General features: G+C 41.7%; 1 protein-coding gene across 1 annotated transcript; it reads right to left on the bottom strand.

Moving 5' to 3' along the window:
- On the bottom strand, nucleotides 1–26,246 carry LOC112575657. Its single transcript, XM_025257634.1, has 34 exons — nucleotides 25,858–26,246; nucleotides 22,357–22,420; nucleotides 21,666–21,812; nucleotides 21,239–21,378; nucleotides 20,598–20,739; nucleotides 19,787–19,941; nucleotides 19,409–19,492; nucleotides 18,763–18,887; nucleotides 18,322–18,465; nucleotides 17,913–18,047; nucleotides 17,015–17,177; nucleotides 16,405–16,506; nucleotides 15,036–15,187; nucleotides 14,810–14,873; nucleotides 14,125–14,230; nucleotides 13,384–13,532; nucleotides 12,383–12,503; nucleotides 11,979–12,056; nucleotides 11,149–11,303; nucleotides 10,651–10,792; nucleotides 10,302–10,431; nucleotides 9,840–10,047; nucleotides 9,025–9,181; nucleotides 8,429–8,556; nucleotides 8,258–8,315; nucleotides 7,653–7,796; nucleotides 7,149–7,280; nucleotides 5,631–6,560; nucleotides 4,723–5,361; nucleotides 2,755–2,877; nucleotides 1,904–2,083; nucleotides 1,290–1,481; nucleotides 508–686; nucleotides 1–162 (listed from the first exon to the last, which is right to left on the bottom strand). The coding sequence occupies exons 1-34, from the start codon at nucleotides 25,975–25,977 to the stop codon at nucleotides 1–3; spliced, it is 5,850 nt and encodes a 1,949-aa protein (XP_025113419.1). The 5' UTR covers nucleotides 25,978–26,246.
- Nucleotides 26,247–27,745: the final 1,499 nt, after the last annotated feature.

Here is a 27,745-nt window from a genome sequence, read left to right as displayed (position 1 = left end):
TTACCAAGGCCCAATAAACTTGTACGAAGCTAGGAAGCCTTTTGCCGAGTTCTGGTTGTCGCTAGCAAAGAAGACCTTGATCTTGTTGCTCTTTGACTCCCAGAGAAGATTGGCCTGGACCCCGCAAAAGACGTCTTTGATTCCTTTGTCCTGGTCCAGCAACTGGAAGGTAGCAACAGCGGGTCTTTCTCAAGATTTTAATGTCTCAGCCAAACATAGTGTTAAAAACTATTTTTGCTACAAAGTGATGACAACGACACGCCAGTCTGTCATCATGATGTCGGACTCGAGTTGGCCTTTAAGGAAGACTAGCACCTACAATCCATTTGCACGTCCCGAAAGCAGTCGATATGGTTTCAGAAAACACAAAGAAAAGATACGAGCACCCGGAAGATTGTCGAGAGAAAAAAAATGTACACACAACATAAAACCCTAAAAGGCTCCTCGCATGCCCATTCCCTTATACACAAACCTGTACAAGAAGTCCCACCAAAGTCGTCTACTTACGGTCACGCTGTCCTTGCTGCAGTCGTCGCTTTCCAGCTCCAGGAAGCTGAACGAAAGGCGGACAGAGTAGCCAGGGGGAGCCACGATCGTGGTCACGCACAGTTTGTTGCTCGGGTATTCCTCGGGAAAGCCGGGGCTCGACAGAATGCCGGTGGGGTTCGTCAGAAGTCGGTCACAGCCTTTCACAGAACAAATACACGTATAGCTTCACAGAAGGCGATAGAATGGGCAATAACTACACCATACCGTGCGACATATTTAGCGAAGTTAATCAGACTTAATACTTTAAAACACAACAGCAATAATAATAATAATCATGGGAAAGGCTTGTGTAGTTCAGATTCCTAGCATAGTAAAGCTCTCCGAGAGAAGTGTAAATACTACATTAATGAGTAGAAACTGCAACTCTCAAGCTCTGGTTTGCTGTCAGTGGCATGATCAAGGCCTCGAATGCAATACTTAATACTATCAGAAGATAACATTGATAAAGGAACATCTAATCAGCCCGGTGACATACGACTTCCTGGTAGACGAGCGTGGGCCAAGTAAGACTACTCTATCACTCCGATATGATTAAAAAAGGTGGAAAGTAGTTTCCCCTTAGATTTTTTTTTTTGGCCAAGGATTAACATTTGTTTGTTACTCTGCGGGAAATAGTAGATGATGATGATGTAGTCATTACGATAACACACGATATCATCGATGATTCTAAAGGTTTTGACCTATGTAGACTGGGACGGTCCATCATTACCGAATGGATGACAGGAGGGAAAGGGACAGACCTGGACGTGGTGGGGCCTGCAGCATGCTGTAGGTCATGTTGTAGCCATGACCTGGTGTAGCCACAGACATTCTGATGGTGACCACGTTGCCTCGCGTTGTCCATTCTCTCGGCCTCCCAGCATTGCACAGGTCGTGGCGGCTCTTGCCCTTCTTAACACTGCCACCCTCTTCTTGCACCTCCAGCCAATCGCCTGCAGCAAAATGCAATCTACGTGACATCCACTGCCAAGCTCTGTAGAATGATAAGACTAACATGAATTTTACAGGTTACTAAACTGACACACGTATCTGAAACCACCTAGCAATGTGGTAATATTATTACATTTAATTTGAAAGTCATTTCGTCTGCTGTGGACGTACCCTTCATTTTAATTGAAGTTAATGGATAATCATTAGCAGAAAAGATCATAAAATGTGTTTCAAAATTAACCTTGCTGTACTCAGTACCCATAATTTCCGTCACCATCGCCCTGTATTTCGCTCATAAAGTTGTTTCAAACAGACTTTTGGAGATGGTAAAATTCTCAAGATGCGAAACGTGACTTTTAATATTACACTGCAAAAGGGATTACAACAACATTAACGCATGCGGCCAGTTGGGATGAGCTCTAACCCTCTTCACAACTGATGAGCACGTCATTGAAAGACAGGTGAACCGAGGAGCCAATGGGAGCGACGATGACGTGATCACATGACATGTCCAGCGGGTGTCCAATCAGAGCTAAGCTTCCCTGACGGGCAGTGAGAACTGTGTTGCACAAGGATCTCGGTGATGGCGGCATCAGAACTGACCCTGCGAACAGAAAAGCTCTCGCTTATGAATAAGTTGTTTCTCATATGATCTCGATAAACAGATATCCACAAAACAGATAGAGAAAAACTGCCACAATTTAAAGAATTTCATTCGGCAGCGAAAACAGTCGCCTGACATCCTAAACCAAACCCACATCCCACATAATGAAGCATGACCTCATAACTGTAGCTCTTAAATTAGATATAGTTTTTATAAGCTGTTTTCTTTGCTGTTCCTGTGAACAATGGGACAACACTACCGTGGTAAAAAAAATTTTTTTTAATAGCAACGAAAATTGCCATCCACCATTACATACACATTTCACAATATACGACTACTTAAAAAAAAAAACCCCAGAATATCGGGGGCAGAGGGTCAGCGAAATTAGAATTAAAAGCAGATATAACATTTTACTAAATAACATTTTACTAAAATAAGACAGCAAAAATGACTTAAATAATTACGTCTGCTTAAAATAAATGAACGCATGAAGGAACAAGCAAGCGAACTAACAAAGACACAAACAAATAAACAAACGCACGGTTGAACAAACAAAAAGCTGTCGGCATAATTTGTGGTGGCGAAAAAGAGAAAAAAGTTGTATGGGCAAGTTAAAAAAAAAAAATAAATAAATAAAAAAAAGGAGAAAAGAGGATGGGAAGTTTACTCACGTCTGCGCCGTGCGGCGCACTTGTTGCAGTACTTGCGGCAGTTCTGCAGTGCCCAGTCAGCATAATTGGTGCACATGCTCGGTCCGTAACCTGGGCAGTTGTCGAAGACATCCTTGCAGGCATCTGTACAGTTCATGTAAAAACTATATTGTCTCATACAGTCGTGTGCAATCTATTAATGAATGACGTGCACGGAGGTGACGGCCTCCAATGAATAAAGGAAAAAACCCCGACAGTGTTCGTTATGTTTGGTGAAGGATCACAATATACAACGGATTTTAATTTAATTTAAGGATTTCAGAATGTAACTTTTATCAATGGAGAATGAAGATTCTCACAATATGCTCGTACCACTTATTAGAAAAAAAGTAAAAGCTGCTTCTCTGGGGAGAGGTGAATATCAGACCAACTCAATTCGGTGAGGATAGTTCCAGTTTGCAAGGTCAGTGCGTGGCGCGGGCATCGAACCTTTATGTGTATGTGTTCAGATCCCGTTGGTTCTCTGCCTCTCCAACTAGCAAATTCTCTTTTGCTGACTACTTTGTCTTACGTGAAGTACTGTGATTGAAGTACTGTGATACTACAGGTCACGTGAAACTTCGCAATGCTGCATAAGCTACAAGTTACGTGAAGATAGATGTGAATAGGTGAAAAGTACTTGACATAAGGGAAGTAACCCGATCGCAAGTTAGACATGGGTTGTGTGAGGCTGTAAGAAATTATACGATGCTTTTTTTCCGTGAGACTATATGAAATTATATGGTTTCAACAGATGTTAGGTTACGTGAAACTACGTAATGAGAGAGCGAGGCCAGGTTAGGTTACATAAAACTACGTGAAACTAGGTAAAGACAGTTAAGGTTGTGACGTTACGATACGTTACGTGATAAGGTTAATGTTTGAAGTTACATAAGGTTACGGATAAGTTATGCCAGAATAGATGTAGTTATGTATGAATTACGTCAGACTGCATGAAAGTACGTGATCACAGTTCATTTTTGTTCCAGAAGACGTAAAGCTACTTGAAATGACGTAAGGGTGTGTGAAATGTTGTGAGGGAATGAGTGGCTATACGAGACAGCTTCGTGAAGGTACGTGATGTCACGTGAAGCCAAGTGAGACTACATAAATCCTACGCGGGCGACAGTGATACCAACTGGTCTCACTCTTTGCACAGACAAAATTTAGTCTTTAGTCCACCCGGCATACTGGCTAGTGCAGATGGACTGACCGCAACCACTACAGTCACCGTTCTTGTCCATACAGCTTGCTGAAATAAAATATAAGGCTAACAGCTGGAGCACACACCGCAAGCACTGGTCAGATGAACAAAAGCAAGCATATGTATTTAAGATATACCTAAAAAGATGACGACGACGACGACGACGACAACACCAACAATAAAAGAAAACCAACTACGCAGTCTTTTGTGAAAAACTGATTCGAGAAACCCTGAAGCCATGCTTTTGGATTAAAATAAAGATAAATCAGCTGTCAAATAAAGCTGCTAGATGGATGCACACATTTCTTGCTGACCGTTCATCCAGCTTTTGATGTTCACCTGATGCACAGTAAGTTATGACGTAAGTAAAACAAGCTTGAGATTGAGAAATACGCAAAGAAAGATTTGCAACCAATATTCGTCGCCATCTTTTCGAGAGTGAGTGAGTGAGTGAGTGAGTGAGTGAGTGAGTGAGTGAGTGAGTGAGTGAGTGAGTGAGTGAGTGAGTGAGTGAGTGAGTGAGTGAGTGAGTGAGTGAGTGAGTGTGTATAGGTACGTGCTGTAGAAGAGGAAGAGCAGGAAACGTTTTTAAAAAGTGCTACAATATTTATATTCTTTTTACTTATAATGACTTATAAAACTCTTGTTTGTAGTTATGAAACATATTTAGTGGTGGAATAAATACCTTTCTATGCAAGTGTACAACGCGCCAACAGACAACGCACAACGTACACATTGGAGCTTACCGTCTCCCACGGTGGAGCCTGAGGCCGGAGAACCATTACCATTACCATTACCATTACCAATACCATTACCATTACCATTTAGGTCTTCCCCTGCACCATTACCACTTCCGCTTCCGGCAGACCTGCCCACCGCACTACCACCACAAAGCCCGCAGTACTCCCGGCAGTTCTCCGCCACCCACTGAGTGTACTGTGCGTCCGAGCAGATGGACGAGCCGTAGCCTGCGCAGTTGCTGAAGGTGTCTTTGCACCCGTCGCCCGCCGACGTTGCCGTTGGCGCCGCGGCGCTGGTTGTTGCGGTTGAGCAGAGTTTGCAAGTTTTGGCGCAGTTGCTCTCGGCCCAGGAACGGTAGATGTCGCTGGTGCAGGTCGAGGCGTCGTATTGAGCGCAGTTCGTCAACACGTCACTGCAATCCGCGGAGGAGGCCGCTGTGGTCGTCGTCATAGCAAAGCCTGTGGTGGTCGTGACGTCACACAAGCCGCAGAAGCGAGCGCAGTTGGACAGAGCCCACGGCTTGTACTCCTCTTGTTTGCAATAAGACTGGTCGTACTGGGCGCAGTTGGTTAACGTGTCCTTGCAGTCCTGGCCGGCGCCCTGAACTCTTCGTCGCAAAGGTCGCAGAACTTGGCGCAGTTGGACTTTGCCCACCACGTGTAGTTGGCGTTGGTGCAGACGGATTTACCGTAGTTGGCGCAATCGGCCAGTTGGTCTTTGCAGTTTTTGTCTGTCTCCACTGCTTGGTTTGTTGTAGTAGTTGTTGTTGTCGCTGTTGATGTCGTCATAACTTTCGTCGTCGTGGCTGTCGTTGTTGTCCTCGTCAGCGAAGCGCTAGACGTGTTCTCATCGCACAGTTTGCAGAAGAACGCGCAGTTGGTCCTGGCCCAGTCCTTGTAAACGGGATTATTACAGACGGTGGGATCGTACTGGTTGCAGCTGCTTAACTGATCTTTGCATTCCTCCGACCTGACCATGGTGATGGTGGTAGTAGCAGCATCCGACTGGCAGAGGTTACAGAAACGTGCGCAGTTGTCCTGAACCCATGCTGTGTACCTCGTGTCGTTGCAGATGATGCTGGTGTACTGAGAACACACATCCGTCTGGTCTCGACAGTCGGACTTCACTTGCTGTTGTGTTGTCACAAAAGGTGTTGTTGTCGTTGTCGTTGCTGTGGGGGTGGTGGTGTCCTTATCGCCGCACATTTTGCAGAAGAACGCGCAGTTGGTCCTGGCCCATTCCTTATAAGCGGGATTAGTACAGACGGTAGGGTCGTACAGGTTGCAGTTGCTTAACTGGTCTTTGCATTCCTCCGACCTGCCCATGGCTGTGGTGGTAGTCGTTGAAGGTGTAGTCGTCGTCGTCGTCGTCGTCGTGGAGGTGGTGATGTCTGCACCGCCGCACATTTTGCAGAATTTCGCGCAGTTTATCTGCACCCATTCGGCGTAGTCAGCATTGCTACACACCGACTCCCCGTATAACGGACAGTTGTCTACGGCATCCTTGCACTCAACGACTTGACCGGCCATGTCCGGGCACAGTTTACAGTGCCGTGCGCAGTTCTCCTTGGCGAAAGCCGCATACTCTGTCTGCGCGCAAAAGCTGGCGCCATAGGTAGCACAGTTGTTGTCCTTGTCCTGACAGGCTGATGCCTGAACGACGGCGGTTATAGTCGTCGCAGGTGGCGTTGACGTTGTGCTGGCAGTCGTCGTGGTAGTAGGAATTGGAATTGCAGTTGTAGGCATGGCGGTTGTTGTCATAGTTGATGTAGTGGGTGGTGTTGTTGTTGGGGTGGTAGTGCTGGTGGTAGTGGTAGGGGTCGTTACTTGCTGAGTAACAGGTGCTGTTAGAGTTATGCAAAGTTTAGAGTAGACTGTCAACCCCTGGAGAAGACTTGAAACTGTAGGTGACCACACCTATTTCCTGAGGTTTAATAAGCTTTTGTGCCTGTGCAGCAACCCTAACATCCCTATTCTTAAGCGGAACTTGTTTTCATGCTTATATATTGATTCGACATTAAAATTTGTATTCAAATATGCCAAGTATTAGGCATCGCTTGTAAATCAAAGAGAAAATTATCTGATGGCTTGTTTTAGAAGATTTTTTAAACAACTTTACAATGTATATTTTAAATTTTGTATAGAGAGATTGATCTCAGATTAGCTTTTATCGAATGTTGAATATCGAAGTCTGCATGTGTCTAGTGACAAATATTAAGTGTAAACGTTAAGCAAACTGCAACAAAAAAGTCAAAGCTTGAACAAGCAAAAGCTCCTGCACCCATCGCCCATCATGCTTCACCCGCCATGACCTCCCCTGTAGCGCCCGTTCCTACCCTCTCCACTGCCCCATCCATCCATAGTCTGGTGCGTGGCCTGCGTGTTAACAGATGTTGAGTTCACCTGGCGAGGTTATCACGCTACCTTCTCACCTGTGCTGCCGAGGTTGCTGGCGCTGCAGAAGCCGCACATCTTGGGGCAGGTTAATTTTGCCCATTCGGCGTACTGACCAGTACAAACGGACATGCCGTAGTCTTTACACTGGGTGTTCTTGTCTTCACAGGCTGTCAGGAAAAACACATACATATTTTATTTTTGTGTGTGTGTGTTGGGGGAGGAGGGCTGGTGTGTTTGTGTGAGAGAGAGACAGAGACGAGAGACTCTTTAGAGTTTTGTAACGCGAATAAAAAAAATTTGGTAGAAGGTCTAATGGACGCACATCTCTCTGATACAGGAGGTGGACTTGACATTGCAGCCCCGAAAGGGCTACTAATAATTACTATTATTCATGATCCGCGATCCATTCAGCCTTCTCAGTTTAGCTATCCCACCCGCACCCCACCCTCATCCTCATCGTCGTTCTCTTCATCGTCATTATAATCAATAAACAATCATCGTTAAACCTGATCCACTCTCGGCCACAGCTGGGTTTGTACCTGCTGGTGTTGTCGCCGCAGCTTCACTCCCACCCGTGCAGAAGCCACACATTTTTGCACAGTTCTCCTTGGCCCAAGCTTCGTATGTGCCGGTGCAGACGGACGAACCATAGCCTGGACATTCCGCGATTTTGTCCTCACAGACTGTCGACCAAAACAACAGATACACTTTTAATGAACTTTTAAATTTTACAATTTTTAATTTAATTTTTCTTTTTGTTAACTTAAAAATTTTTTTACATTCTTTTTGCTATGTCATGGTGTTTTAGTTATTTTATTTAAGTAATTTTTCTTTGTTTTATTTTATCTTTTTAGTGAATTTATTGTAATTTTATAAAGAATAATTTTGCCTTAGTTAGCTGCACAATATGTTTCTAAAACTTACATTTCTAGTGTCATTTCTATACCATTTAGATGCGCTACACAAGAGCGTAAGAGAAATTGTGCTTTCGGGAAATAAAACTAGCTTCTAAAATTGTGTTGTACATTGTATTTCTATAAAACTGATTATCCTATCAGCACGATTACAAACCTGCCGCCGGTTCACTGCCACCGCTGCAGATGCCACACATCTTGGGGCAGTTTCTTTTGCCCAATCCTCGAACTTGCCGGTGCAGATGGACGTACCATAGCCTTCACAGTCGCTGCTTTTGTCTTCACAAGCTGTCACCACAAACAGAAACGCCTCACGGTCAAAGAATTTTAAAACAACAAAATACACGGAATTGTCCTTGGTACTGTCAGCTAATAGCCGCACTCAAGCTGCAGATACTTACCCAGAAAGCCCTCGGCGTACAGAAGACGCAGGTCTTCATGCAGCTCGTCTTCGCAAAGGCCGCGTAGTCCTTGCACATGGCGGGCTCGTACTTACCGCAGGATGTCGTGTCTTTGCAGTCGTCACCAGCTGTTAACACACGCATTTAAGTCGCAGTGTTATGGGGATAATATTATCACTTAGTGTAATATCACTTTCAAGATAAATTTACAGGATGTAACAAAAATAATCTCAAGACCCTGTAATAAATATGAATGATTCTTGCAGCGTGACCTAAGTGCCTGCGCCACCTGTCAAACGGATCCAGTTTGTGGTCAGTAGAGCAATATCGGAAGTAAACTCCCTTTTATCACCATGCTCATTCTAGGTGAAATTAGGTGATACAATAACTGTAGGGTTTACTGATAAATTTTAATCAATAGAATGTAGTGGAAATGGTGAACATGCACGCACGCGCACACACAGAGGTCCTTTGACATAACGAGATCACCTTGCTGTGCACAAATAAATTTTTTCAGTTAGGACCGAGTCCAATAATTAACAGTGATAGTGTCATATTGCAGCATCACAGTAATCAGCGTAAGAAAAGTTTCTTACTGATTTCCGGATTGCACACTGCCAGCACGCATGACTGCTGTTCATTTGGCTTCGCAGATGCATCACACAGGGAGTCAGAAACAGGCTCATTGGAAGTGGCATCTTTCACGCAGGTGATTGTGCGTGTTTGCACACCTTTACCACAGGTAAGGGAACACTGTAGGACAAACATAAAGTTTACAAAATGAACAAAGAAAGAAAACACCAACCAACCAAACAGAGAAAAAACAAACAACTCCCTCCACCCCAAAAAGAACAAAAACAAACAAACAAACAAACAAACAAACAAACAAACAAACAAACAAACAAACAAACCGAGCAAAAAGCAGCAGAGTGAATCCCGTGTGATACCTCGTGTTTTCGCCTCTCTCTCTCATCACTCGCTCTCAGAATAGTTTATGTGTGTAGCTTGTACGCGTAATAGCGTCTTCTTGTTAGTGTGGATATATCAAACTTGTGTTCATGTATGTGTTCAACAATATGGGGATGTGCATCGGCATGTGTGTGTAGATCTGGTTCTGTCTAACGTTGCTTAAAACAAAAACTTAAGCGAAACAGAATAAAACAGAATGAAAAAGCCCCTAAAAATAAAAATAAAATAAAAATAGCACTTCCACCCAAAAAAAGCAAGAACAAACCCACAGGAAGAAAACAGCAGTCGCAAGTCAACGTAAAGCCCACGAAACACATAAATACAGAAAGAAAAATAAATAAACAAATACAACGCGATGTTTAAATAACACAAAAGCAAAAACCTTTTCCAGTTTGCCACGCCCTCACCACACCAACCAATGAAGACCACATGACCAACTTACCGCAGACCACGCTCCTGTGCTCCAGACCGAGGGGCATGCGACATCCTCGTTACAGTTGCGAGTGTCCGCGGGCCGCTGATCGGCCGGGCAGCTGCTGGCGTCCACGTCCTCCTCCGTGCCGTCCATGTCCCTCACGCACCTCAGCTGCCTCGTCTGAGACCCGCCGCCGCACGTCTTGGAGCACGTGCTATATCTTCCCACTTTCCATCTGAGGGCCAAGGACGTTTTGACGTGACAGAATCAGTTTTCTTCATTTTAATCAGCTAATTTTTTTCATTCTTTCCTTATTTCTTCATCTTATCCTCTCTGTTCTTTCTTTTGTTTTTAGTTTTTGCTTTTTGTAATTATCAAACCAATGAAAAGATTCATAAAAGATGGTCGTGTGGTGTAAATGGATGGATACATTAGTGAGATGGGCGTTCGGGGGGAGGAGGATGTTAAGGAACTTGAAAACCTCTTTACATGGGCGGACAGGCCTGGTTGTTGCATGCATCGCCAGTGATGCTGGGCTTTTCATTAACATTGCAAAAGTGGTCGTCCACGACGGCTCCTCCAGCCTTGCGTGTGCAAGTGATGAGTCGGTTGTAGACACCTGAGAAGACAAAACAACCGTCTCGTCTGCTATCAAAGGATGTGTGTGTTTGTGGGGAAGGCCAGTTAAAATCACAGTAGATATACCATTTACTCACTTAACGACACAATATGTGATTAGTGGAACAAAGACTGGTGTTTTAGGATGAGAGTTCAAAGTAATACGATGAATTATATCAGACAATAAGGGGTCGGAACTCCATGTGTTGGAGATTCCTACCTCCACCGCATTTCTTGCTGCAGACGCCGTTGGTGGCCTGCCACACGTACTCGCTCGGGCCGGACGTAGACGGGACGTAGTACTCGTACGTGATGACTGGCCCTGCGTTCATGAATTCGCTGTCAGCAAACCTGCGCCACACCTGAAGTACCGCACACACATGATGTCACATAACATCCTGAGCATGTCATAGTGATGTTTGATAAAACCTAACACCCTTAAAGGTCTATTTTTTAAACGAACACATATTTTCGAAACGTCTCAGATATTTTTGAAAATTCTCGGACATTGAAAGAATACTGCTGCTGCTGCTGCTGCTGCTGCTGATGATGATGATGATGATGATGATGATGAAGATGATGATGACGACGATGAAAAGTTCACACAATGGACAAAATTACTAATTTTGTATGAAATACAGGAGAAGGAAAGGAACAACATAAACGGATTAAAGAACTGATCTTGAGGCATCTAAGAAAGCCAGGCCATTCCACAAACCTGTGCTTCGATGGGCAGTGGCAGTGGTCCATCAATCTTGATGGACTCCGGATTTAGACCGTACACGACAGTCACTCCGTCCAGGGAGTATCTCCCAGGTCTGTCCTGCATGGTCCCAACTTTGTTGAAGATTCGGTTATTTCCGATCTTGATGGCTTTAAAGACATGGAAGAGCGGCACATGGAAGTTGTATTCATGACATCAATCATATGGTCGCTTTCTAAGACTAGGGTTCTTTCTAAGAATGGGTTCTTCGCTTTCCAAATGACGAATGATTTTTTATTTGCTAACCTGATTCTCGGAGTAAACAGAAATGTACAGTCCCGTACAATCGACAATGGAAATGGTAGGCAAAATGACAATATTAATTATGAACCATTTAGAAAATGACACCAGTAGAGGCAATCCAGGTAAATGTATCCTATGTTTTCGATAATAGACAAGAGACTACAAATATAAAAGGTTTTAGAGAAATTTTCCAGAAATCTACATAAAAACAACAACAACAACAACAACAACAACAACAACAACAACTACTACTACTACTACTACTACAGATTTATATAACAAACTACCAAACTCTGAGTACTGACCCATTCAAACCCTATTAAAAATCTTATACACCACACATATATTCTGTTTATTTAATCGAATCCAAGCTAATCTTGCTTTTAAAATAGTATTCATTTAAATTAAATGTCTTAGATTGAAAAGAGACAAGCAAATACGTATTTAATATGAAGATATGAAGTGGCGCCACGGAGCATTGAATTATTTTAAATAGTCATGTCTACTGCTTTACAATCCTCAGACCTGCCTCTGGTACTCACTCATTTGCGTGAACGGATTGGTGTTAGTGATAAAGATGGACGTCGCCTTTTCCGGAATGGTCACGAACGTCACATATTCTGTCAACACAATGCAAAGCTTTTCAGATCATCTTAAACATTACAAGATGTTTAAGGAGTACAATAAATTATCACTGATAGTAAAGAAAAAAGGGTTTGAGGACATTTTTGTGGCACAACACTAAACATAATTTTTACATCTTCTGTGAAAAAGGGAAGATTTTGGATATCTAAAACATTTTATCTACAGGTCTTACAAGCAGCTAGAAATGGAGTTAGAAAAACGTTACGAGATCCAATTATTATTTTGAAATATAGTGACATCTTCGATAAATATCACAGAATACACCTTCTTGACTCTACTTGACCTAAAGTCACGTGCTTACGTTCTTTCTCGCCCTGAGAGTATTTGCCGGTAATCTTGCTGCACGTTTCCCCTTGACCCCCGCACACACCGCATGTGTCAAACTGGTAGCTGGACCCACTCTTGCCGTCGCAGCCAAAACTCTGTTGGGGAGAGAGAGAGAAAAAAAAAGGTTTACAAACGTTGAATGTGGACGGTCGTGTTCTTATTCCTTTTGTTTGCAATCCTACAAATACATTTTCAAAGGTGAACTGGTAAGTAGCCACATTTGAGTGGTGAAGAAGATATCAATACCAATATTTGTGCCACTCAGAACATTGTACACTCCGCCAAGAGAGATAAAATGCTGGCTTTTGAAAGTATGGGAGATGGTGGGAAGGGATTCAGAAGTCTACATGTCCTGCTCGGAGATGAAAAAAAGAATCAGTTCGAGACGAAGGTAAATTGACAGATAATGTAGCCTTATAGTACAATTAACTGATGACAAAGCCATAATAGTTACCTTTAAAACTTATACATAATTATTTTTCTAGAAAATATTATTTTAAAAACTTCCAACGTAACTTAGGATGCTTTAGATTTTAAAATGTATATAGCTAGATAATTTTGGAAAAAACAATGCTTATGTATTTTCGATTAACGGTCGAGCATTGAAATACTAAAGCAAAATTTCTTCATCGAGCAGCCCCTCACGTTTCAGCAAAATCAAATTAACCAAACCCACAAAGCATCAAGACCAAATGAAACTGCGTAAGACTACTAATGGAATCGCAATATATTAGATATTGTAGCAAACGAGAATTTCATAAAATTAAAAGACATAAGAAGTAGACAGGAGAATAACGGTAGAGGAAGAAAGTGGAAGCTCTTCTCGACAAAAGGCAACTTTCTTCATGGAGCAACCGCTTACGCCAAAGACACAACCAAAACAACAAAAATCAGAAGAAAACGAAGGCTAACAGAAAGAAGCAGACACGAGAGAAGAAAGGGAGAAATTAAGTTGGAAAATAACTATGAACTTGCCAAGCAAATCCCATCTACACATCTGGAAAAGGAGGCGTTGGTCGCTGAGCAGATGGTGCCGTCTTTATAGAAATTTTTTCTGTCCAGTTGCCGGAGAACTACGGAACCTCTCCCATCAGCTTTGCAATGTAGCTCGCACTGCTGGGAGCCTGGCCAGACAAGGACGAATGCATCACAAGGCATTTCTGATATTAGCTCTTAGGCGGCAGAAGTGAAAATATTTTCGACAATAAGCTTATTCAATTCAGTTCCATTTACCAAAATTGTTGACTGTATTTCGTCTAGAATTCAAACAACGTTCACAGTCTTTGCACGACCTACTTGGAGTGAGTTGTACGAATGATGATGTTGAGGGCAATGAACCATTTAGCGGAAGTTGTCCATCTTTAGGCGCCCTGGTTTACTAGTCTATACGCCTAGGTCAGCCTCAGTTTATCATTTTCTTTAGTCTTTTTAACCATTATTTAGCCAAGTAAGCCCTATCAGAACCATTTTCATTATTGCTATTCATAATTAGCATGATGATGATGATAACTTATCACATCAGCGGCTATGCTATCAGAGGTCATTAATTATAATTCAAAGTAAAACCAACATCTGTAGATTATCAGGCTAGATATATAATTCAGTAGACAGGCTAAACGTGTGCCTAAACCTGGAATGTAAATTATTAGGTTTTTGATGTTTGACAGAAAGCAAATTGAAGTAAAGGAAAAATTTTTTTTTGTGAAGTCCTCATACCAGTGTCAGAGATTGGAACCCAATGGTACAAATTTCCATTGTATGGGTCAGAGTCAGTTAGGGCACATTGCTCATTTCTGTAAATTTCCTGACTGATACTGCAAGGCTGAAAAAATGAAAAGTAGAACGGCGTATGACAATTCCACATGACAAGTCTTCGTGTAACAGAACTGCAAATGATACAAGGATTGTAAACAACGAGGGACTGTAGGTGACACATAGGCAAACGCAACAAACAATGTTAAGCTACATGTAACAAATACCGCTACAGTCGATAACATGGATTTAGTGATTGTAGTATAAGATAAACTAAGCTGCCAATTACAATGAATTACAGCTGTATCTTTTACAGCTGCACGCAGGACACTAAGCTGCTTATGAGACACACGAGTGTGTGGGAAGCTCGAAGCTACACACCGACATACAAGAAGCCTCTGGTACAGTTTAACATTGATGCACTATTAAACAAAACCTATATTTTATTTTTATTAAGTCTCTTTGATTACATTATCACATTTGCTCTTCTTTTGTGCAGATCATTTTCGAGAAGTCCTTCTTCTAGCTGTGTTACTGTTTTACATAATCGTTGTCCCCCAAATGAACATCCCTCCACCCAAGCATGAACAATGCGTAGCATTCAAGTGAATCCAAGTTGGTGACCTTTGAGAAAGAATAGGTAACTTGCCTGCATGTTGCACAGTTCTGCCATGATTTTTAACCCTTGGCATGGTTTGCCTCCAAGCCGTGGCCTGATTACATAACACATAAAAGAAAAATAAATCTCTTGTAATTTGCGTCTGAAACGATGGCAACTTCATAGTTAGCAGAAAATCGTCAAACATTTGTGTACAGTGATCTAGTGTATGTTTCAAAGTTAAGAGAAATTAGAGAATAAGAATGAGTTTCTCTACTTAGGATTGTTGCATCGTCGAGTTTTGACCCGCACGCCGCCGCCGCAGGAACGCGAGCAGGGAGACCACTCTTGGTCAAAGTCTGACCACCCGCCGTCCACTGCAGGAGGACCGTCTGGGCCGATGTCAACGCACTGCCCCCGCATACAATACTGGGAAGGACACAGAGAAACAGAGCTTAAGGGAGGAATAAAAATCTGCTGGCGAAGCGATTTGTTGGGGAAGCCGAAATAGCACTTGCATGCGAACTGTCCTCTCTGCTCTGACCATTCTGAACCAAGGCAGTTCCTGAACCCCTAGAGGCCTAGAATAAACTCTGCTGGTTGATGTGGTGTACAGTTCCTACCATCTTTGATGTACTGAATCTAACAGCGCTGCGAACTGTCAAGCGAAAACAACTACAACGAAATGATATTTCAGCAAATAGTGCACGTGAAACAATCGAAAAACAAACAAGATGCTTTGAAAGAGGTAAGTATTTAAAGTAATACAATCACGGCTAACTAAGCATCCTGACAACATTCATCAGTTACATTTAACATTTGACTGAAATGCCTGACAGAATTTTCATGTACAGTAGGAATTAATGATGGTCTATTTAAACTCATTCTTAAGCATTTATTATTTACTTAAAACAGGTTCGTCTTCTTTGGAGACAGATGACACCTAAAGATTTTGCTAGCAGCATGTCATCCTGTCCCCTTTAGCCATTCACTTCAGCTGCAGAACACACTAACATAAAAGAAATGTTCCCCTCAAAACGAGCGCTGAAATTTAAAATAAACACCATTCGACAAAAATGTCGACGACTGTTTAAAACGAACAGTCACGAGAAACACCCAGAAGAAGAAGAAGTAGTAGTAATAATAATATAAAATTTGTAAAGCGCATACTCACACTCCTAAGGAGCATGCTCTTAGCAAGAACGAAACATGGACAGCATACGAGGGACAGGTAAACAAACAAATAATATATAAACTATAAAAGAATAAACAACCGTACTAAACGAAGAATAAAATCAAATACAGAAAACACAAAGAGGAACCAAATAACAAGAACAAGAGCTGAGAGTAACATGATGTTGCAAAATAAAGGGTGTGACAAAGGACTAGCATTATGGGAAAGATTGTTAGGAGGAATGTTTAAGGAAGAGGTGTGTTTTCATTGCACGTGTAAAGGATTCAGTGGTGGGTAGATGGCGGAGATAGAAAGGGAGAGAGTTCCATTGTTTCGCTGCACAATAACTAACAATCCTGTGGTCATATATTGTTGTTTTGGAGACAGGAAGGGGAAGAGAGGGGAAAGAACAAGAAGAAGAAGAAATACTGGAGTCATTGGTGTGTTGCACAGAGTTCAAAGGTCGTCTTACTTTCCGATCGCCACACATCGTGCCATCCATACGCGGGACTGAGTCTCCAATGCAAGTTCCGGCATATTCAGGGTCAAAGCAAAACAGACGTTCGCATTCATCCTGCAACACAATGGGCACCCATAGCTTGTAGACACATCAGCATCTAACAAAAGGTGTACTATTATTGCTGTAACAGTACGCTCTTTTGATAAAGGGACTGGATAACTTTCTAGGTAACGAAAGTCTAGGAAGGTTGCCATAATAACCGCTCATTATTACAGATTCAAACGGAAACAATGGTTTAAAGTAACTCATATTCAAAGGTAGTGCATCTAGAACTGCTCTTAACAGCACTACACAACAAAACTAAACCAAAAATGCTGTTAGGTGTACCTTTATTTTGTTTGCGTTTGACAGTTATTGTATATTTTCCTTTTCACTTCATAAACTTTGACCTTATAATTCCTGCAGGTGGAAAGGTTAAGCCACCAAAAAGAGCAACTGTAAACACCATGTTTCTAAGATCTGTCCTATAACGGCAGCATCTGAGGTCAAATCCCCGTAGAAAATAATCGTAAGACATGAAGCTGCACGAGTTTCTCCACCTGAAAGCAAAGCGACTACTTACACCCCCAGATTGGATAATCCTGGTCGTCCCCGTGCAAATAGTTGAGCCTTCGCCGGCGAACATCCGGCACTGCTCGTCTCCGTCGTACAGCACACCGGGCAGTTCTTTGGGCAGCGCGAGGACGTTCTGCGGGACATCCTTCAGGCAGTCCGCCGCGGACGTGCTAACACAGACACGAACTTATCAAGCTTTATTTTTCTTTTGCCTTTTCTTTTTTTTTTCCTCCCTTTTGTCACCGTAACAATTTGTTCTTCAGGTTCGTTTTTTATCGATTCCCCTCTTTTCTTCTCTTTCTTTTGTATGCTTTTTGTTATTTGTAGTAACATACTACTTCACATTTCTTCCTCTTTAGGGAAAGGACTACATAAATTAAAAAAAACCACTGGTTTGCTTACTCTATGAACTCCTGTATAAAGAAATGTCCTACAACACCGGTTCCAAACCCTTTGATCGTCTACAGAGGCGTCCTACCCAGTTTAATCACCTACTACTCGCACCGACAAAGCAAACATGCACCGCACATGCCTCAGCCAATAAAAAAAAAAACCCAAAACTGTCAATTTACATATCAGCTACCATGTTTGAACATATCATAATTTCTCTCCATGTTTTTCATTGCCTTGTTTTAAATTAAAGTTATGTTTTTATTTCTACTATTCATTCTGAGGGCTAGATGTAACAAAGCATAACTTTTGCTTATTCTGTTACTCTCGTAAATAAAGAATTGTCATTGTCTCTTTCTCCCTCTGACCTTTATTTTTGGGGCACTCTAATTGCTTTACATATTTTCTGCTCTTTAGACCTAGGGCTTGATTGAAAATGGTATGCTTTGGCTATCATAAAGCTCTCTTAAATAAAGAATTGTTGTCGATGTCATTGTCCTGGGGCAGACACTCACGCCAAGAAGTCGTGGAGGGCCTTGCGACTGCACTCTGACCAAAACAGCGCTGTCTTGCCTCCCATGCCACCGCTAGACATCATGTTTGTTTTGTCTGGGCAGGAGTTGTCAGCTCCGTCATGTACCATTCCCAACCTATCAACATCGACAGAGCCGGGGCATACCATTACTACGAATAATCATGAGATTTATATGGAATGTTCATTGTGCATGTAAATATACACTGTGATCCCCATTTAATATATGCATCGCCGTCATGTATCCTTCATCACCGACAACTCCACGTTAACATCCACCGTGGGGTGGAGGGTTAAGCTCCCTTAATAATACGCGAGACGCCATCTTACAGCGTCATGCCTTCTGCAGTCATGCAACATTCGAGGACGGAGTGAAAAGGGAAAGAACTCACGTATGTCCAGTTTCGTGCGCAAGAGTTACGCCCGTGTTGAGGCCGGTGTCCTGATTGTAGGAGCAGCGCTTCTTGTCCCCGCACATGCCCGCCACTGTCGCGTAACCAGTTGTGTCCTTTACTCCTTGGAAGATGATGTCCAACCTGAGTGATGTCACGATAGTGTTGCAATAAACTGTTCTAAACCGGCAAGGCCTCCGTCATAATTTAGGTGAAAATAAATAGTAGAAAGAAAAAAGTATGGAACTTTGAAAAATACCCAAAGAAGGTAGAAATTAAAAATTCAAAAATAACAGTTAAATAAACAAATTTTCTCATTTAAGCCAGCAATGCATGAGGGACGAATACCTTTGCCATCTTTTGCTAGAAGGAAGAAGGATAGAAAGAAAGGACAAGCTCATTGGGTAGCCAAAGAAAGAATGGAGATAATGTGTAGGTGACCTGGTGAACAAAGCAGCGCCGTCGTAGTGCTGGGGGTTGTTGTCATCCTTCACGTTGAACTTCTCCTGCCAGCTGCAGAAACTCTGTAGCGTCTCCGTGACGTCCTCCACGATCGTCAACCCGGGCTGGTCAGTTCAGAAAGTTCAAAACTAGATCATTGCAGTGAAGTCATTGACCAGTCATTAACTTTCTTCGTCTTAAAATGTATCTTCTTGTATTTATAGTTAGTTCGTATTCTAAAATCACTTCGGATGCCTGAAATGCTGTATCCTCGAATATTTTTATCAGACCACCATTATTATCGTCATCCTAATCATCACATCCCTAGAACCACCACCAACACTTTTTTCTTTTATTTACACAGGACTGTCATATTAGTGGTGTGATGAGCGTGGTCCCGCTTGTTTTATATATGTTTTAAATGATTTTATTTTCAAGTGACAACCATGTTTCGTCCGCTTGTGTTAAGCTCCTGTCGGTCCACTACTCCCTCCCAAAGTTTATGTGCAACGTCAACCAAACATAGCTTACGATAAAAAACAAGACTACACTATAATAAAATAAAGCATCGTGCAGTCATTTACTTTCACAAATAGAAGGAAATGTTTTCTTAATTTATTTCTAGTAGGAGTTCAGGTTTGTTTACCTCATCGTCTTCCAGAATGTTTATCTTGACCACGGAGAGGTGAATGGGCGTGCCGATAGATTGGTCTGCGAGAATGCGAGAAGCCTGTAACAGATGTCGTAAAGTAACATGCATACAAGACTGTGTCAACATACAATAATAAGTATTGCAAACTAAGGCCCACGCATAAACTTACCACTATCGCCCAATAACAAATATAACCGCCCTGGTCATGTGCATGTCTTATCTCCGACACGTAAACTAACGCAGCGATGGCTGCAGTCAAGATGGCGGAAAAACGGTGACGTGATTACGCAAACACTGGAACTCGCGCCATCGTAATGACGTCATTGTGATTTTGACCGTTACTCAACCACCTTATCGTCGGCAGCTACTTACAACGTTAGCCACGGCCAGAAGGAAGTTGCGCAGGTCATCGCCATGTGCCTCATGCATCGTCTTGTCCGCCACCAACAGCATTTCCGCGTACCTGTCATCCGCGTCGCGCCGCCGTCGTATGTCGGACACCAGGCTGGACACTGCTGCCGGTGCGCCTGCAAATCCACGGAGACAAAGATATTCGCCGTATTTCGAGAATTTTTACTATAGGGTTGTTAAAAGCAGATGAATCGCGTTTAAGTGGCCCGTGGATAAAAAGACACCGAACGTGAATGATTTGAGAGCTAACTTGCAGGACTAGTATAGAATAAGTATAGGATGTGGGACCCAGGGACACAGACTAACTATATTCTTCCAAAGAAAGCGTAGCATGGCCCGTTCTGGATCACTTCACCCGAATCAGCAATCCATTAGAAATTTGTGACAAAAAAGATGTAGAGAGACACTAAAAACAAAAAGTGGACAAAATAGAGAACTATAAAAATTCGCCTTAAATCCAAAATATAAAATAGACTATATAGAAGCAGACAGGCAGGCAGAATTACTTAACTATCTACTGTATAAAACTGACTGTTTGAAGAACTATAATACAGCACCGGCTAGTCCATGTACTAACACCGGCTATACGATGTGCTAGAACATCAATGAAGTACGATAAACATTGTACGAAAACATAACAGACGTAACTGTACGATGCACTGTAACGTAGCACAGACGTACGATGTACTTTAATATAATACTGCAAAACAGAAAAATAATACGTCCATAACTCAGTATAGAGACAGATTGAAGGAAGGAGGGCGACACTGACCATCGGGGCCAGGGGTAGACCGCTTGACCACGATGTGCGGCTCTGCAGAGTTGATGCTGCGGCGCGCGCGATTGTGGTGCTTCTTGAGGACTGGCTGGATCCACAGGTCGTAGTCTCTGTCTGGCAACCGGACCATGCCCATCTGCAAGACAAGCCACAATCCTATCATATTCTGCCCTATTTCGCCCCAACTTCTGACCCATAATTTCTCCCCCAACCCTTACCAGACATCCTACAGCTTCACATTCGCTGAAATGAACTCGTCCATTTGATAACGGGGTTCCTTCTCTCGGAACTTAATGGTTGTTGGCCGATATTGTTTATTTACCTCGTCGTACTGCAGAAATGTATCCCTGGTTTATCAGGGAATGCAAATATGTAGGAAAGAGAGGTTTGGGTTCCGTCAACTACACGCTCTTCTCGAAGACATAGACACGGTGAGACATTTACATTCATTGCTTTACCTCCCAGCGGTTACAAGGGATAGGATTAATGATATTAAGCTCAACTGCGTGATCTTTAGGAAATAAAGAAAAAAAGAAATACAGTACAAATATATACAGTGGCATGTAGCCAAACAAAAGTTTTAAATACTGAGCCCAGTTGGAGAAAGTAATGATGTTATCAGTGACGTCACTTACCACGCCCGAGCACGTGCTGATGGCAACGTTGGAATCGTTGTGGTTTGAGGACGTCCCATAGTAGTAGCAGTCATCATTCCTGACAGGGCAAGGTCGCACCTTCTTCGTGCCGTTGGCTTGAAAGTAGTGGACGAGGCAACCTGCAGACGGCGAAGGAAGAGAGGGAAACACGTTAGTGTGTGCGTGTGCGCGTGTGTGTGTGTGTGTGTGTGCATAATTTGTTTGCAAGCTGTGGTAAAGATTTTTGAAGGTCAGACCTTTAAAATTTGTGTATAACTGTCAGAGTACCTAAAAGTCTTTTTCTTTTATTTTTATCTTGTCGCTTACACTTCACTTTCCAACGGCCGAAACGTTACGAAGCTGTTGTTACCTTTACGTCACCAACAAACACGTAGAGGAGCTAACAGCGCATTGATGAAAAACGTACCTGGAGCGATGAGCTTATCATTGTGCTCCAGATCGAGGCTGTAATTCTCCCCAAAAGCTGAGAAGTCGTACTGCAACGGCTCCTTTTCTGCAGTGGTCGATCTTCGGGGTTTGGACTTTTTCAGATGGACGAGTTCATAGTCCGGGACTGCTCACAGAAAAAAGATGGAATTGCAAACAGAACTGAAGACGTTAGTTTGAAGGAATAGGACAGCGGGGAAACAGAAGCCAGGGTCTTGGCTACATGAGCATAGGTTCAAGTGGATGAAGTTCCAGCCTTGGAACTACACATAGGCGAACATCATGGATAGAAGGAGGCTACAGACGAACAGTGTGTAAAATTGTTAGAGTGGTCATGACGTCACGTTCAAGACTAATTAAATTTTTTTTCTTGCAATATGGCTATTGTTAATCCCACAAGCTGTCTTTTTTTTCTATGTGCTTTATACCCAATCCTTTTCTCTGTCATTCTGCCTTCATGCCCGTCTCTCTATCTCTGTAGTCTGTCCACTATCAATTATGGACACGAGCCTACCGAAATAAAATCATTGTTATTGTAAATAAGCAAATAAAATATACAAAAAAACAATAGTCTGTCCTCCAGGTGGTTAGACATGTATCAATGAAAAGGACCGCATTTAGTGTCGTTTGATTACAAAACCGTTGACTTTTGCATTGATGATCTTGCTTACCATCATGTTTAGCCTGCACGCCAAAGTAATGGTTTAGGTCTTTGGGAGAAAGATCTCGATGAAACTGAAACAGAAAGAAAAATACTTTCTTTAGCATACCCGTGCCCGAGCAACGTATGAAAGAACAGACTTGTAAAGAGGAAAACTGACTGCAACATTCACACAAATAAAGAATTGTTTTTTGGGGGAGGAAATTGAGTAATATGAATTGTTTTGATTCTTAATGTACTTTTATGTTAGACATCTTGTTAATAGTAAAGACGACAACAAAGTCGTTGACATGCAACTGAAAGTGTTTTATTTTATAAGCAAGTAACATGTGTTCAAAGAGCTGAACTTTGCGTTAAACTACAAGATCATAACATACTAAAATTATCAATGAAATAGTAAACAAAAATGTGAGGAATGGTTTGTTTTGATAATTGGCCAAGATTGCTAAAACAAATATTTCTTCAAATTTAGAAAGAAAATCTTTCAGCAGGCCAGAACTCAATAAGCGTTTCTTTCATTTATCTCAGTGATTTAATTTAATGACTGCTGACATACTCTCATTAACTCCTAAAAAGAATAACAATCTAAGATAATTTCAAGTATTTGTCATTGTTTTCCAAAAACATTTGAAACCTTTCTTCACGCTGAAAGTTGAGAGAAAACAGACTTTAAAATCCTCTGTTAACAGTAATGGGTAGAGAAGGAAACCATAGAAATGCCGAAGAACGTAAAAAATTTGTACTGTCGAAGAAAGAAAGTTGTTAGGAAAAAGCAGAAAATTGAACAATCAGTATTAGTTGTCGAAAAAATTATAGAAAAAGCGCCTGTGCCACAAAACCTACCCCTTTACAATCAAATTAAAATACATGTATAATACTTCAGAAAGTGTATTAGTTGTCGAGAACAAAGTTATTTTCTTTTTTGAAGGCAAATTAAAAAAAATCTCTGTTTTAAATATGACATTGTACGAAAGTTATGACATTCTGAGCTTTCAAAGAAGAAAGAAGAGAAAGAACAAGAGAATTAAAACGTTTTGCGCCTGTTAAATAACACAGTTGGCCATCAACACTTGCAATGAGCACATTCCCACGTTTCCTGGAAAAGGACAAAACTCCGGCGTTATCTCTCATCGCCATTCACTCCATATCGAGAAATAAGTGGGCGCGAGGACAGTCTGTCCCTAATGCCCTCATCATGTGACAGTGATCGCTGCTTACATGCAATGAGACCCGCTTTGATCGACAACCACTTGAAAAGTAATGGTGACATCACAAGTGCTTCTGGAGATAAATATGCTCTCATTCTGTTTGATCGCTGCACTCTTTAAACCTTATAGCTGAAGTTTTCGTACAATCTTTGTGTGTGTGTGTGTGACTATGGGTGCTAGCCTGAAGGTGGTCTGCCCTCCTGCTAGCAAAGTTTAGAGAAATAGCATGCAATTATGCCTGGTTTAGGACAAACAGACGAAGTTGTGCAAGTATATTGAGTAAACGAGAAAGTTATAATTATTTATTTTGTTTACATTGTCTAGTTTAAGTATAATAGGAATGCTTGCTTTTTCTTGTTTTAGAGCATTAGAAGTGTTTACTTTATCTAGTTTTACGACAGTAAAAGACCTGAAAAGAAGGAAAAATAGAAATAATTACGGGAGTCGGTAAGAGAAAAGTCATGGGGTAGGGGGTGGAGGCAGAAAGGAACAAGCAAAATCATTATGTGAACAGACGGCTCACAGGTCGTTCTTAACACGGAATAGTGCAACAGAGCATAAACCTCTGAAGTGTCCAAAAGTTCCATTGTATTGTCAAATGTATCGGACTTAGCATGTTGACCAAAGTTTCAATGTTCCTAACTCTCGTCTCAAAACCATTCGTCTCCTGTTAGCGTCCAATACAACTTTTCCAAGATTGGTCAAACCTTTGACCATGCTTGCCTGGCTAAAAAGAAAATTGTTGGCCTAACAGACCACCGCACTATGATGGATACTTAAGAAGTGTATATGACTTTCCGAATGGAAAGTGAAAGAGAATTTTGAAATTCCATGTTTTAATATCCATGGTATTGCGATCCTCTTTTAACAATAAATACATTTTTGTCTTTGATTTGATTGCAAAAGGTACAAATCTGACTAGCAAATATCAAAGTTGTGGATTTTATTTCGCCATTCTAGTGAGACAAGATATCACAGATTGTGTCAAGATATAACTTTGAGACGCGAGTCGTCTGCCAACAGTGCTGTGGTGGATCGTTTTAACGGTGAGTTACATACCCGACAAACCACGATACAGTTACATTTTTTCGCCTCTAGGGAGAGAAAAGGGTAGTTGAAATCAAAACCTTCTCAGAAACTCCTACATTTTTGAGGCGTCTTATACAGAACGCTTAAGGCTACCGGGTGTTTCGCAGGAAGAAGGGGTTTGACCCGCAGTCTGGCTAACTGTGACCACAGTCTCGTCAAATTCACACCACTTAAAAAACTTCATACAGGTGTGCAACACGCTTCAGCTTGTGTTTGGCAACGAGGCCATCAAGACCTTGCGGATCTTCGACTACCAAACAATGCAAAACACTCAACGGAGAGCAGCCTGGAGGTTGGGGGTCGAGGGCGCAAGAGGCGGGCTCACGCAGTGTTGGCTGGTCGGGGACGACACTAGAACTCAAGAATCTTGCCGGGCTCCACTCGACATATTCGGCCACCCGTTAAGTTATGTGCTCGTGGTCTTGTTGCTACACGATTCTGGCACTAAACTGACATAATTAACACGAAGATTGAAGCTGCTTCTGTTTAAATATGCACAGGGGAAAAACAAGGAATGTTGTAGTTCTCAGTTAAGTGCTTAAACATTTCACTTACAGATACTGGCACTCTTGATGGTTTCGAAGCAGTGCGCATGCCCATTTCTTTGTTACAGTGGTTTAAAGTACAAGCTATTTATTCTACAGTGTCCGAGACGATACTTTTGTTTAATTTTTAGATAACTTTTTTTTTGAGAGGATGGTTTTTTTAAATTAAGCATGTTTATAGATTTCTCGAGTGAAATTGCATGTTTTTAAATTTGGCCTACACTTGAAGATGGATGAAGAATAAGCAAATTGTTTCGGAAGATGCAAACAGTAAAATCTGTTTATCTAAAGTGTACCTTTTATTACAAAGACCCAAAGACTTTGTATTGACAATGGAATTATTTCAACTGGCAGAAAACTATTATTCTGCAATTAAAATGTCACGTTAAGGATTAAACTAAGGAAAGCTTTTTTTCCGAACTTATTCAGAGAAACATATTACATCCCAATAGAGGCACATTTAGGTTACATTACCCAAACAAGCGGATATCAGAGATATTTCCCATAAACAGAAAAATGCAAGATAGTGCAGTATGTTTATCGCGCCCACTAAAAATCTGAAACCATTTAAAAAGAGAAAAAGGCACAAGGATTAGGTAAAAAGAAACAGGCTCGGTAAGAGAAGCACAAGATGGAGTAAGACAAAGAGCACGGAAGTAGTATCATTACCTCTCGGAGGGGAGGTGGAGTTCTCACGCAGTGCACGCACGCCACGATGGCTGCCACCAAGATTAAGAACTTCATACTTTTGCACAGTTTTGCAGTCTGGTTATCGAAGCAGAAAATCATATGAAGGTCCGAAGACCTTTATTGAACCTGACCTACTCTTCCTGTATACAGTCAGTTTTCTGTAATCAGATGTTCAACGAGAATCTACGTATCCGGTGTCGCGAACCCTGAATCAACGGAAGTCACAGGTGAGCAGGTGTTAGCGCTGTAGCTGAGACAACTGCCTGGCTTTTTATACACGATCTGGCCTTAATCAGTCGCCACCTACGACCTGTCAGTTTCTGTGAAATATTTTGTCATTACAAAATCACACTGTTTTCTGCTCTTTCATTCATCCCCGCCCCCTTTGAGAATGTGCATGCAAATAAGTCATAACAAGCGATGATATTTAGGAGCTTCCGGACAGAGAGATGGAGGAGTTGCAATCATGTGAACATCTGGAGAGTCTTCCGTTGATCTTTCATGCATCCTGCTGGCGCCAACAGGTTTTGATTGGACAGACTCAGAACAAACGATTTCTGACAGACGACAGGACTTCCTCGCGTCATCCAAAAATCACCAACGTTGCTGCGCCCCGCCCATCAAAGGAGAAAGCAGATTGGTTCTCAGGATGGGCAGAACTGGAAAGATAAACTCCCACCATTTCTATTTGGGTTATACTAACGTCATTAGTCGAAGAAGACCCGCCCATGGTGGATAGTGACTCAGAACGGTCACAACAGTCTCGTTTCCTCTCATGACCTCTTGTTTGACGACACCGGCTGCTTAACGACCTCGTGTGGGAAGGACATGATAGAACTTCTAACGAAGGAATCGCCTACGCTCAGATTAACTTTATACCAGTCACTATCAAAACAAAACTAAAGAAATTTCGCAACATTTAAACTTTCATTTTTTAAAATTTTTATTATACTGTGTACTTGTCAGTGCCCGTGTGTGTGTGTACTCGCGCCCGTGCGGAAAGCCTCGGCTCGTGTGTCGCCAAGAAGGCGAGATACAGAAAGTCAATCAACGATTTTATCAATTGCAGTTTTTGTAATTGGATCCAGCTATGATCTCTGAAGAATTAAAAAACGTATTTAAAAACATTAACTAACACTCGTTTATAGACTAAAATTTCGTAGTCAGATAAATAGGACGCTGCACTTCTCGCCATAAACTTAAATTTGATAATAACACGATGAAAGTTAGATGACAACTACAATTTACTATTTTTACCAGACTTGGCCAGGTCATTTTATTTCAATAATATACATATATACTAATTTAGTATCCATTAGTGTACATGGCTAGTATAGTAAAAGTGGAAACGTCTCCACGAAACGACAGTGTGTTTAGTCTTTAGAATTTTACAAATTAGAGTTAGTTAAAATACTGTTGAGGATGTGAACTTGGCATGACTACAGATTTTGATGTAAATGACAATAACTGTTTCTTAGTATTGTAAAACTTGTTATGCTGCTTTTAGTGCAACTGTATTATGTTATCTTTGAGATGTTTGTTTGATGTGTTGATGGTTGTATCCTGTTCAGCAATTTAAGGGCGATAGATCAACCTTTTGGAACTGATTATTTTGCAATTTAAAACTTTAGAATAGGAAGCAAATAGCACGTTAATCAATTCGTCCATTTAGACACTATAGAAGAACACTTTTAGTGGGTTTTACTTTTTTAATAGCACATTCATATCTTATTCGGTTTCGCTTATTTTGGAAGACGGTTTGAAGGGAAAGAGTTAAAAGGATACAACAAGCTTTTGACGGTAAAGCATACTCCTATAAGCAACACACTTACTGTGCCAGTTTTTCTAATAAACGTGTATATGAAGA

Source organism: Pomacea canaliculata, linkage group LG11 (assembly GCF_003073045.1).
Source record: "Pomacea canaliculata isolate SZHN2017 linkage group LG11, ASM307304v1, whole genome shotgun sequence".
Lineage (NCBI taxonomy): Eukaryota > Metazoa > Mollusca > Gastropoda > Architaenioglossa > Ampullariidae > Pomacea > Pomacea canaliculata.
This window is presented reverse-complemented; position numbering and strand designations above follow the sequence as displayed.

Excerpts from the sequence above, each read along its gene's own strand:
- LOC112575657 (XM_025257634.1), bottom strand. The coding sequence starts at position 25,977 with ATGATTTTCTGCTTCGATAACCAGACTGCAAAACTGTGCAAAAGTATG. Across the intron at positions 20,740-21,238 it reads TCAGCACGTGCTCGGGCGTG|ATGGGCATGGTCCGGTTGCC; the intron begins GTAAGTGACGTC and ends CTTGTCTTGCAG. Across the intron at positions 13,533-14,124 it reads GGTTCCAATCTCTGACACTG|GCTCCCAGCAGTGCGAGCTA; the intron begins GTATGAGGACTT and ends TTGTCTGGCCAG.